Source organism: Leguminivora glycinivorella, chromosome 13 (genome assembly GCF_023078275.1).
Source record: "Leguminivora glycinivorella isolate SPB_JAAS2020 chromosome 13, LegGlyc_1.1, whole genome shotgun sequence".
In the NCBI taxonomy this organism is placed as follows: Eukaryota; Metazoa; Arthropoda; class Insecta; order Lepidoptera; family Tortricidae; genus Leguminivora; species Leguminivora glycinivorella.
Window position 1 is genome coordinate 5,575,019 of NC_062983.1, and position 13,945 is coordinate 5,588,963.

At 35.9% G+C, this 13,945-nt stretch overlaps 1 protein-coding gene across 2 annotated transcripts in view; it reads right to left on the reverse strand.

Annotated features, from left to right (window-relative positions):
- The window catches only part of LOC125232459 (protein doublesex), a 354,551-nt gene that overhangs the window by 233,915 nt on the left and 106,691 nt on the right, over nucleotides 1-13,945 (reverse strand). Inside the window, exons 2-3 of one of the 2 annotated variants that reach the window (XM_048138123.1) lie at nucleotides 5,702-5,842; nucleotides 6-87 (exon numbers count right to left, since the gene is read on the reverse strand). In XM_048138123.1, coding sequence (XP_047994080.1) covers nucleotides 6-87; nucleotides 5,702-5,842 — 223 coding nt within the window. The remainder of the gene's footprint in view (nucleotides 1-5; nucleotides 88-5,701; nucleotides 5,843-13,945) is intronic. The other variant, XM_048138124.1, reaches the window with a different exon arrangement.

A 13,945-nucleotide genomic window follows, 5' to 3' on the forward strand; every position in this document is an offset into this window, starting at 1 on the left:
CGTACTGGCGTGTCGAGTTCCGCAGCTCGGACCCGTCGAATATGTTCAAATTATGTTTCCTGGCGTACTCGTTGATGATCATTTTGCCTGCGGACAAGGGAAATAGCACGGTTTGAACATTCGCTTGGCGGCGCAAAGACTGCATTTTGGGGAAAACATATTTAAATAAATAAATAAAAAATATTTTCTACTTTTAGGCGGACCATCGCAATCATTTGAGGAGCAATTGAAAATGTAACACAACTTATGCAACGTTGCACTGTGGTTTACGGCTCTAAGATGCGGCAAATATAACAATAAAATTTATTAAGATTTAATAATATATCGGACAACAGTTTGATATATTTTATATAAAAAACTCAAACCTTTTTTAGATTAATGTTGAAGTAAAAAAATATGAAAACCGGCGTTTTACTACCTCCCGAAAATTATTTCAAATGTTTTAAATGCAAATACTTACTATTAGTATAATTGAGTATCTTGCCTATTTATTTACCCTACGTCATCCAGAAAAAAAAATCTTAAATACAATTTTCATCGCAGTGTATTAGAGATATATCACTAGGATTTTGTTGATGATTTTAAGACTACTTTTACTTTGTATTTTTTCTAAGCTTGAGATGACAGAGCCACCCACGAAATAATAAATCGGTTTAAAATCGACACTAAGATACATAAAGCCCACATGATAGATCACTACATCGAAGACCATCTTACAAAAAGTTTATTTTTACTGACATGAACAAGATACTAAATTACAATAATGTGTATTTACAATAACCAATTGCGTGTTTTTAGTATTTTGCATTTTTATAAAAATTTTTGCGAGGCAGTAAGAACGTCGACTTCTTTATTTTATTTTTATAAAATCGTCCAATAAAAAAAGTCTAATATAATGGCTCTAAAATTATAGTTCCTCACAGCATCATTTTTTTTTCCAAGTGACAGCTATTGCATTACACATATACTTTGTCCTTATTTTTGTCACATGTCGTAAACCACAGTGCACTGTGCAACAGTAAGGGCCTATTTACACGGCGCGCGAAATCGCATGCGATTTTAGTTACATTGCGAACTGTTGAGGTTACATACAATTTAGTACCCCGATCACCGCAACCTAGTGGAACTGGCATACGAGTTCTCTGTGTAAATGGACCTTAAGGGTTTCCTCAAACCTATCGACGCGGAATCGGCTCTAGCCGACCAAAAATCGCTCGTTAAGACGATACAGGAAGATTCAATTCCCCACACAAATGCTCCCTGGTTTTTGAAGATCGACTATTTCCTCCCTGGTTTTTGAAGATAGAGCAATCATTTTTTTCAACACAGATTATTATTTTTTTATCTGTGTCGGACCGGTTTGATTTTTTTTATATTCTTCTTTTTAAAGATGATAGAGCCCATCAAAAATTTGCAAAAACGGCCTTATTGATTATGGCGCAAAAAAAGGTGTGGTATTCAAAATTGGTAACAATTAGCCAAAAAAACTAAACTGTCCGACACAGATTATTTCATCATTATTCAGATTCTCAAATTTTGTTACGATTGATTAAGAAACTTTGAAGGAGGAAACAGTCGAGAGCGGACCCTCGATTTTGAATATTTTTTGGCAATATCTTTTAACTGAGTTGTTCTGAATGGACAATTTTTTTTCGATAAATCTAGTTAATAACACTAGTATATTTAACTAAAATTCCCAAATTGAAAGGGGAGCTCCTTTCCATTTTAGCATTTTCGCTCCTGTAGCGTCTTAATATGAAAACGCTTTAAACACGTCGTCCTCGCTGAACGAGGCTGTACGCTTGTCATACTAACGAGCGATGTTTGGTCGATGAACGCCGGTTCGGCGTCGATATAGATAGATAGAGGCGGCCTTAAGTCAGTTAATTTGTAAACGCGCACTGTACAGTGCTCCTTCACAAATGTCAACTACGGTGTCGATTCACCTAAAAGTATTTTTTAATTACCATTATAAAACATTTTAAAAATATTTATTGATTACAAAATGCAGCCTTACAAAATAACATACAAACAAATATGTAGAAATGGACTTGGAACATTAATTTTATGAAACCTTGTATATACATCCATACTAATATTATAAATGGGAAAGTAAACAGTGTATCTGTTTGTTTGTCCGTCTTTCACGGCAAAACGGAGCAACGAATTGACGTGATTTTTTAAGTAGAGATAGTGGAAGTGATGTGACATTGGCTACTTTTTGTCTCTTTCTAACCCTCCAATTCCCCAAAATAGGTGGAATTTGTATGGAGTATTCCTCAATTTTCGAATTTAACGAGAGCTAAGCCGCGGGAAAAAAACCTTGCTTTTTTTCTCCTATTAGAGAAAGAGCTATAGGTGAAAAACTTTCCAAATTCAAAAAAAAGAAAGTCACCTGTTGTATGTGTGGGAAAAAGCTAGTGACGTGTTCGAATAGGCGTTTGTTTTGTTTGTGTTACTAATTTTAAATATGTGTTCTCTATTCGAACACGTCACTCACACATACAACAGGGTGGCTAGCCGAATGGCACAATCGCTCACGAAACGCTCACGAAACGAAGCGCTAGTAGATATCTATCTCTATCAGGTATCGACCATTCGGCTACGGGGCCAGGTGACTTTCAGTTTTTACCTATACTTATTGTATAATTAACAATAAAATGCAGGTTGACTTTTGGTCTCAATTTTGAAATGGAAGTATTGACTAGTAAAGGTAAGATTTACACTTCAAAAATGATTTATTTTATATAAACTAACATATATTTATATTATAAAGGAAACGTTGATGTGTTGCTTATTTAATGGAATTTATAAAAAGTTCTATGTCTCACCCCCCAACAATGTTTTCTATATATTTTTTTTCGTATTCAGTTACGTTAAGTTACAGTTTAAATATTGTAGTTTGTAAAAAACGAATTTCCTATAAAAATTTAGTTATTAAATATATTTTTCGGTCAATAGTTTTAATATTAAGTACTATTACCGACGCCAGATAAATATTTAAGAAAATATTAACATACTAATTTAACTTATTTATGAAGAAGGAAAACTGTATGCACTATTTATTTATGGCAGTACTGAACAGGTACTTCATTTAAATAAACTAAAAGTACTGAAGTCGGCCACCAGTGGGCCTTGTCGTTTTTTCTTTCGTGTATGATATCTATTTTAGTTTATAAATACCGAACTTTAAAAAAAGAATCGGCTGGAGGTATTATTTTCAATTCCCAATTAACCAATGAAGAAAAGGCTATAAAGGTCACATTTTCAAATGTTCCAAATCCATTACCTCAACACATTCGCAGTTCGCAGAGCATTCGCACAGCAATAAAGTTTGTGCGGAAACAAAAGTGCCGATTCTTTCCTTTCCGCACAGACTAGTAAAAAAAAATCGACAAGCCAAAATGCATTAGGCAAATCGACATATTTTGGCTTGTCACTTTTAAATTGGGAAGTAATTTCACGCAAAGGGTCCATCCACTTAATTGGTACTTTTTTGTCGAAAAGTTCAAATTGCCGACTTCTACATTGGATCCTTTTCCCTAAATTACTCCAATTAAGGCTTAATTAGAGTGACAGAGAATACGGAATGAAAATTTAGTAATGGCGGTAGGTTCTGCATTATCCAAAAGTACCTAGTGGAAGTCTCGCAGAATATTCCTTGAACCTTCATTGAGCTAAGCTTCCAAGGCGCAGTCGACATCAGGTCATCCGCACCGTCACGCGGGCGCACGGAGCGGTACGCGGGTGACATTGTGGGTAAGAAGCCAATTCTAGCGGGTGCCCTATGAGACCTGAGAGGCATCATCCAGCAGTGAGTTTGACTTATAACATGGTGGTGAGTCTGCATTCGATACCCCTGCTGGGGTGTGTCTGACGTCGTCGTGTTTCAACCTACCTTTATTCTAATCTTGAATGTCAAGGAGCTCTCTATGTCTTTCACACTGATCTATTCGCTAGCGTGTGGTAATTTTGCACGCATCTTGTTCGTAGTGGCATATTCGTGCGAGAGAGATACAAAGCAACATGTTTATAGGCAGACGTTAGCGAGAATATATCACTCAGACTAGTCAGACTGATAAGATTACTAGTGTTTTGTCAAAGTTTTTTTTAAATTAGTAATCGTTTCGCTTCAAGTGAATTTCCCCAAATCAATACACCGTACCACATAGGAGAATGAAAGTGACCGAAGTCTAAGAAGTTTAAGAAGAAGGTAGACGCAGAGTAACACATCAATGTCTAGAAATCGGGCGTTGGGCTAAGATAACTCAGCACACCATTGACAAAGTATGGAAATGTCGACATTGACATCATTTCCACGAAAACACGGAGTTTACAATGACTTTTTTTTTCACTTTTCTGTTCAAGTCGTGCAAAGTTAAGATTATAGATACGTACCTATTACTCTTTTACTTTATGACGCATTATCTCTACCTATATATAAGTTATACCTAATAAATATACTTAATTGGTAACTTGAGCAAAATTGAAGGCGAGGCGTAAGACTTCAGAGCGCTCAATAGAATTGTGTGCTCAAATTATTGCTCGACACGAGCCATTGGCAAAGGACAGAAGCCAATGTTCTTACACTGATATCCTTAGGACGTCTAAAACATGTCACCCAGCCTTCGCGCGTCTCGTTCGCGCCAACACAACTACAGGCAAGCACGAGCGAGACGCACGACATCCGAATTCCACCTTTAAATGTTCTAAGGTATCCGTGGCAGGTTAGAATTTTTGAATTGGTCTATAAGAACTAACGAGTTTTGAGTACGAAAACAGTCCATATACATCCATTTATCACAACTTCAAGTCATCGCGCACGAGAACGCAACTGCCGCTAGCTGTCTGTCTAGCTGCCTAAAAGCTGAAATAACAATTGTGAACACTACTTTGTGATCGAAACGCAACTTTACTGGCTAGAGAGAACTCTCTCTACAAGCTACGATACGCTACGGAGCGAAAGCGATTGTGACTTTGGCTAGGTATTAGGTATCTCTGTCTTCAACAGAAGAGTCATCAAAAGAACGAATATCAGGGTGATGCTGATCAGGAAAACTTATGGGCGGAACCAGCAGTTAAGAAGCATGCGAGGATCCAGGAAGTGTCCTGACCCCCATGACTGGAGGCTAAGTTCGCCAATTTCGCCAAACAAATGGACCACGTGACCACGTGAGTACGAAATTGGATCCGCCCTTGGTTAGAGGGGGTTAAGGAGAGTTGCATGACCAAACTTTAGGGTTCGTGACTCATCCGCGTTTATTCGATATTTGCGATATTCCAATTCGATGGAGTTTGACAATTCGCGAGTCGGGGCCGCGATATCTTGCTTGTGTAGCTATTTTAATAGTAGTGAGTAAATTTAAACTTATTGGGTAAATATACCTTAGTGTGTTTTATAAACCTTTTATGTCGTTCAGCAAAGTTATCAAGCCGATAAAGTTCGTTTGTCCCTTTCCGACGTATTGTTGAGATAGAAAGGGACAAACGAACTTTATCGGTTTCATAACTTTAGTGAACGTTTATGAATAAGGAGTTTTTTTAACTTATCAGGTAAATGTAGTATCAACTGCACTCCATGCAGCTTTGCAGCTGATAGTACTTTACCTACCTCTGTAATATTATTGTTTTAAACTTATCAGATAAATGTACTCACCATCTTCCCAACCTCTATTATTTTAAACTTATGAGATAAACTTACCTTCGTCAATCTTCCGCGAAGCCTCCTCCAGGTCTGAACCAGCATAGTTGAGGATCACCAGCACGAGGGGCATCATCTCCCAGCTGTAATGGAACTTCTCCAGCAGCTTATGGCAGTTTTCCACCAGGGAGTCCAGGGCCACTGGAACAATGGAGGAGTCTTGTTAAGAAAGTTTTACAAAACTTGGGAATTTCTAAAATAATCCAGGGGGAATTTTTGAATCTCGAGTGCACGATTTCGCCATTCAAAAGTCTGCGGAAAGTGGTGAAATAGATTTTTTGAAAAACAAGCGCTAGAATTTTGTAATCTAGTGCTATTGACTACTCATTTCTAATTCTGTTAGCGAAGTTTCTTAGCAGCACAGGCCACAGAATATATATGTGAGTGTGTTTAGTAAAACGTCCCACTTTGTCGGTTATTATCATAAAGGCGAGATTTACTTTTATCTTTATATGAATAAAACTTAAGCGGCTTTATAGCAATCGACAAAGTGGGACGTTTTCCCGTACACACTCGCATATTATTGGACGAAATCCACAAAATCAAATGGTAAGAAGTTCAAAATCGCTCCCAGGAAACAGACAGCGATCACAAGATATCTTGTATCCGAAATAATGGCAAGTTTAAGACCTTTGGTTCGATACTCCTGTGCCCTGCCATTTAAGCTACCAAAAAACTACAAAATTCTCCCTCATATAAGTCAATGAACTTGACGACACGACCCTACCTGTCTGCCTTACGCGTCCTCGTAATACACAGTAGAAAACGTTCGATCGGAATCGTATGAGAAGTTCAATTCATATAAATAAATTAAAATCGTCACCAATAAAATTCAAATTACAAATAAACATTTCTTATAAGTAAAGCAACCCAACACTTCAGTTCCTTATATGTATTATAACATGTAACAGTTTTAACGCTCCTTCAATGGCCCTTATAATACTTCGTAGAACTGTAACCGCCATGTTTATATCGTCATACGTCAGTACATCACTATAATAATGGTAGCACTTTACCGGGCTTTACCCAACAAACAAAACATCCTTATAAAATCAATCTATAAGGGCTAAACACTCATAGTAGTTTTAAAATAGCATTCATTATGCCAGAGTTCCTTATAGCGGCTCATTATAAGAGAATTTGGCCTAATAGTACATTTACTCTTATAATTTGGCCATGTACACGTTAATAAGTCAAATTTATATGACTGCAATAAGGGTTTAAAAATATTTACTCTTATAGTAGCTCTTTATAAGAGGATTTGGCCAATAGTACATTTACTCTTATAACTTGGCCATGTACACGTTAATAAGTCCAATTTATATGACTGCAATAAGGGTTTAAAAATATTTACTCTTATAGTAGCTCATTATAAGAGGATTTGGCCAATAGTACATTTACTCTTATAACTTGGCCATGTACACGTTAATAAGTCCAATTTATATGACTGCAATAAGGGTTTAAAAATATGTATTCTTATAGAAGCCATTTAAAATGCCTTTTCGCTGTATAATATTCAAAGCACTATAAAAGCTTTTGTTATGGCCAATTATTCTTATAAAAGTAATGCATAAGATAACTATGATGCTTTATGCCTCATAGGAGCATATTATAAAACGTCTATCCAGCAAACAAATTATAGCATTTTATAAAGTGTTTAAAAGAATTAAAGCAATACATTTTCTCTTATACAATAATTATAAAGGCATTATTCTTGAAAGTGTCGTATTAAAAGTTTTTATAAAACTTGATTCGTCATTTTGAAAATCCAGCGAATGTGAACAATCTGATCCCAACTTATCGATTAGTGGTTCCGTAGAGGATGCCATTATGGAATAATTATAAGAATATGCAGGCAAGCAGCAGTGACAGTAATACAGGTATATCGTTAAATTACATGTGATATTTAAAATATTATACAATAAATGATTATGATTATGATTATTATGATTATGATGAATTGAGTTTGGATTTAGCTTAATAGTTATAGTTTTTGTTCTTATTTAAGGTGTCTGTAGCTCTGCGGTGAAAAATGTTAAGGTATATACAGCGGGGCCGCGGGGCAGATCTCGACTGGAGGGCAAATGTAAATGGTCCATTGTTTCCATGTTTTACAATGTTTACATTATTAAATAGAGTGTCCACCGGTTATACCAGACTAGCATGCACTCGGAGGTGGCCAATTATACATAACTGAGCGTATAAGAGACTATTACCAAGGCACTCAGTTTTTTTATCCATCAGTACCTACTAATATTCATTTTTAAGATTAACTTTATTAGAATAAGTTCCAAAAGTGTATTCCTTACTTTATGGACTTTGGTCTGAAATAAAAAAAAATCTTTTATTGCGGATTATCATTGTGAATGTTGGACGATCTGAATAAGTGAATACAATGTTCGGCTATTTTAAGAAGAAACCGATTTTATATGTAGAGTTAGACCTTTTGGGACTAAGACAGATTAAAATTGAGGACAAATAAAGACAAACTCACTGTTTTTAAGATATTTATTTATGTGCAACGAAACCAAACCGATACAAGTAACTTTATAAGATTAATATTTTCAGTTCTATTGCTCACGATGTTGCTGTTTCAATGAGTCTACATACTTCAAAATATTAATATATTCTTCAGAGCGCCTACACGGTGGTAGAAATTGTAATTAACCTATCAGTAAATTTCCAAAATAATAAGTAGTTTCTTTTATCGAGGTCTTCATCAAATTCACAAAAGATATATTGATTTTCGTTTTCTTGTTTTGAATTATCAGCGCCATCTTTGCTTGGTGTGATTTTCTTACAACCTAAACTATTTCCTGCGTCCTCTTCCATTTTGCATGTTTTTTGATCCACCACTCCGGGCTTATTTTTGGGTGTAAGTAATAATTGTGACTGATTTTCTCCATCAGAATATGTGCCGTTTTGTAGTTCATCTGTAATAAAAAAAAATATTTATTTGAACTCTTAGGCTAGGCTGTTTATAGTTATCGACACAAAGTCCATTGTGATGGCGGTACTGAAATCGTCTGTGGTTTTCAATAGCACTTACTTACTAAGAGGAGGAGAAGAGTTGTCATCTTCACGTCACTAAAAACGGCTGACTATGTATCTCATCCACAGATTCTGTAACAATAACCATAATAATAAATATCAAATAGAGTATTTGACTCAGCATTTACAATAAATCAATAGGAAGTAATAAAATAAGGCACCAGAAGATGAAATATTCCGAAGCACAAGTTTGTTTTAAATTGAAAATTCTAGGTATAACTTCCTAATGAAATATTGAAAATATCAGTATTACCTGACATGCTGCGGACTACACGGTTTTATTTTCTTCTATGCCGGTTAATCGAACCAAACCTTTATCAAAGCGTTCCCCAAAATACCGGTTTAAAAAGAACGGTCTTTCGAACAAAAATGCAATTTCAAAGGTTTGCGCCAAGTACATGATAACTAGACAGCGGATTTCAGGTAGCGATTTAAATATTAATATGGATATGACTAGTGCAATTTTTTAAATAAATGTCATATGGTTTATAATCTATTATTATTACCTACATCGCAAACCACAAACTTCACTGAATAATTAGATTAAATTAATGTTATTTTTTCAACAAACTACATTTAAAAAAAAGTATTTTATTCTAAATAATGGACTTTCAATTTAAATATATATAAGAAGCGAATTATTTTCATTTTTATATTCTTTGAGCCGTAATAGAAGTTTTTACTGTGCAATGCGCAGAAGAAATATTAAAGAAATAAGTATAAATAAATATTTTTTTTATTTTTATTTATTATCATTATAATTTTTGCCCAATATTCACAAAAGCATCCAAAAAGGGTTTTACTTTTATGTTCCCATACATTTTTTCGTGTGTAGAAAAAATAATAAATATTGTATGCGAGTCATATTCATATTAATATTTAAATCGCTACCTGAAATCTGCTCTCTAACGATAACGTTATGAATTTTTAACTGGTATCCGTTACAAATATTTAACTAGATGGTAAAGTTCGGGATTTCACTAATTGTGAGAAGGAACCCTAAAGATAAAATGATAAAATGAAAAAAAAAAAAAATGGCGAATCATAAGTAACACCGGTGGCTATTATAAAGTTTTTACTCTTATATAGTATTTGTAAATGATGTGCTTACTGCTTTTACTCTTATAACAGCCTTGCTCAAGACATGTCAAAATTAATTAACCGCATTTTTAGTACAAAACCGTTGAAATACAAGGGCGCATTAATAATACAACACATTTTATATCACATTTCACCATGAAATTGGATTCCCACACAGTTTTCATAATAAATAAGCAAATAATTGTAATATGTAAAAGTTAACTTACCGTTTACTAACTTGCAAAATGGATGACTTGATGATGATGTACACATAAATCACTACGAAAAGCACAATAAACTTTTAAAACAGCATCCTGTTTCGCCGTTATGAGTTTTACTCCCTTATATCTGATGATCACAAAACGTGTACAAGAGCTATTGCCCTTATTAAAGCTTTGAATATGATTCTTACAAGTATAATTGCCTTTATTAAAGCTTTAAATATGATTCTTATTAGTACATTAGCCTTTTAAAAGCACTTTTCTTGCCATTATAAGGTTAACTTTCTTATTGCATGCCATAATAAAGCACGTACAAGATAAGAAAGCTAATAATATAGCAACTACAAGGGGGATATAAGGTTTTTGGCCTTATAAGGTGTGCCCAAATGCCCTCTTGTAAAGGGTTTACAAGGTTATTATAAGAGTACTATTTTTGGCATTATAAGCCACTATAAGACTAATTTTTGTTAGTTGGGTACCGACGTTCTCCCATAAGTGAGGGAGAGGATAATATATCTTTTTCTCGCTCTCACGTTGGCACAGCCCGATAATGTTAGCAGCTTTATTCGATTAATATAACCTTTAATAGCCACAATACAAAATTTAAAATTTGAAAATACCCCGACGTAGTGGATCGATTTTTATCAAACATGACTAAGAACACTCCCGACTAATTCAGCTTTCAAACAAAAAATACGATATCGAAATCGGTTCATCCGTTGGAAAGCACGTCAAACTTTTAACACCCCTTCGTTTTTTGCGTCAGGGGTTAAAAACTATTCATTCATTCATTCATTTATTCCTTTATAAAACATAGTTTTACATGTCAACAAAATTACATATAAATACAATTATTCTTCTTTGTTATTTTTTGTTATTAAGTGTCTACAGTCGGCACTTATAACTTACATAGTTAATGCAAACATGCTGTCGAAGATACATTTCAATTTTATAATTCAAAATGGTTGGTATAGTGAACCAGTTCAAGAGTGCACGTCGTTGAAAAATTCGTCAACAGTGTAATACGCTTCAAGCATAAGTTTATTTTTAAGTTCATTTACGAAAGACTATCGTCTCTATTGTCAAGGCGTGTTCAGATATTTTTGCGCGCCCCGGCCGCTCAGATATATCTGATGGTGACAGGGCATTACGAGTCGCGACGTCTTTGTGAATGAAAGGATCCTAATAGCCTCGTTGAGGTATGTTAATTGTTATAAACAAATGAAGTGGGTCGTGAAACTTGATCGTTTGTTTATTTAAATAAGTGTAAACACTTATATTGGTTCTGGGAACACTTTCTTAAGGTCAACGTTAAGAGGCAGTGAAGAGCAGTATTATGGTTACTTATGATTATTAATTAGTTTACATTTGAAAAAACCACCAACATAATGGACCGATTTTCATGGAACATGGAAGAACACTCCTGACTAACTCAGCTTTCAAACAAAAAAAACTAAATCTAAATCGGTTCATCCGTTCGGGAGCTACGATGCCATAGAGAGACAACAGAAAGACACGTCAAACTTATAACACCCCGTCGTTTTTGCGTCGGGGTTTAAATATACCTATTGATGTCCATCATGGTAATAGTTACCTCTTTTATTCTATCGTCAATTTTACTGCTATAAGTACCTACCTACCTACGAGGTTATACTCTTATACTTTGTTAATAAAATAAAAAAAGTAGATCCTCTCGACTATGTTTTACAATCCGTCAATTCATGGAAGCATTAAAATCTCCACAGATACAAAATCCATAAAACCTGAAAGAGCCCCACACAGTTGCGACAAAGAGCAAAACAAAAACATCGACAATAGCCGACCATAAACGCGGATTAAGAAACGTAATCTCGGCACATCACTAGCGTGGGTCGTTTTATCCACTAGATAGTGCATTACATGTCAGGTCAAACGGATGGACATCTGTACTGAAAAACGTCGTACGATACACGTGCGAAAAAGAAATTCGTAACTCGTGTCGATTTAATCACTTCTTTCTGTCGTGTTTCAACTCCCTTCGGTCGTGTTTTAATTTATCGTCACTCGTTTGGAACTTCCTCTTTTACGCACTTGTATCATAATGTACTAAAATCTAACAGTAAACTTTTGGTAAAACATATCAAAAATATGATGCTGCGACAGATATTTTTAACCTCTTTTAGGGCGCCCGCTGACGCGGTTGAGCTAGCGAGTGCCATTGTAAGTAAAATCGCATCCGCATCAATTACCAATGTTCGTACATTTTTTTTAAAGACCTTGCCCGAGCCAGCTTGCTAGCGGAGTAACGGACGCCCTTACTACTTTATAAAGCTTATTTTTTTAAATCAAGAGTGAACAGGCTTCTGAGCGAGCTCACTCCATCGTAGGCCACGTCTTTGCCTTTGGCTAGTCTGAGGCCAACAGTTTATAATAACTCGTAAGTCCACCGCAATCAGAAAATCAAAATCAAACTTAGAAGATGACTAACATGAGATACACTTGGCTTCGGCCCGTGCATTTCATTAAACCAGTTTTTCTTACGCCGTGGCTTGCGTGGGCGACGGTCGCGCGATGGTCGCGCGACGGCGATGCGACGCATACGAAATCAAACCTTATCGATATGGAAGTATGAGACGCGACGGCGACGCAAGACATGGCGTTAGAGTACTAAGACAATGAAAGAACCAAATAAATATATCAGCATATTTTTGTATTTCCAAATTAAACCAAAATGTGGCAAGGATTTTAATCTTGTCCATTAAGAGACGCGTGGACGCTCGCGGCTTCAGGCGCGCCAGAATGCGGTATCTAAGGAATAATGGCTATGATCTTCATCTTCACTAGTCATAAAATAGAGTCAGAAGGTCGCATTGCCGGACACATTGACGTTTTACGACGCGCCTTTGTCAGAGTCTAAAAACCTATTCAACGTCGGAACAGACACTTGGTCACGCTCTCAGGCCATGGAAATGTGTGAACCCACAGAGTCAGAAGGTAGGCAGAGCTTGCAGAAGCATCAGTGTGAGAGCAGAGATTTCTTAGACGCACACGTTAGGGAAGAGCGGTAAATTTGTTGGCTCAAACGCGACAGACGCGACAGTGTTGGTCAACATCATCATCAAATCAACAAACTCTAAATGTGCGTAGAAAATAAATACATGGGGATAAAACATCTTTTTTTTTAGTTTGAATAGGTAGACGCTTGACCACGATCACACCTGATGGTAAGTGATGATGCGGTCTATCGGTGGAGCACGCTTACTTATGAGATACCTATTTAATTTTACTCATACTTTAAAGATACCTGGATTGTACTCATGCGGAAACACAGACTCAGGCAGGGCATTCCACTCCTTGTCGGTTCGCAAAAGCAAAACGATCAGTCAGTATTTTTGGAATACTAACCGTGAAGCGTAAATTATCGCTTTTTGTACAATATTATGAGTGATTTAGCGTTTACAGCAATTTAAGTACCTACATATCAATATTATTACTCGTACCTATAAGAAGAAGATTTAGACGGCGTGCGAACTCGCATGAGATTTTAGTTACATTGCGCACTGTTGAGGTTACATACAATTTTGCACAGCCATCAAATACCGCAATGTAATAAAACTCGTATGCGAGTTCTCGTACCGTCTAAATGGGCCCTTAGCATTGAAAAGGTTGAGAGAAAACGAAATTGATAATGCAGTAAGAGGTTCCCATCCCAATCTATCGCCCACACTACACTGCTCCATCCCTTCCTCGACTTCTATGACACTCACGGAAGGAAATGAAATTTGAATACTCTGTCTATTTTCCAACTCTGTGCACGTTAAAATGTTTCACTTGAATGCCGAAAGACATAAACTTAGCTATGGCTATGGAACTAATCGCGAAGTTTCTGGTTTATTGCGACGTGTCAAATGGA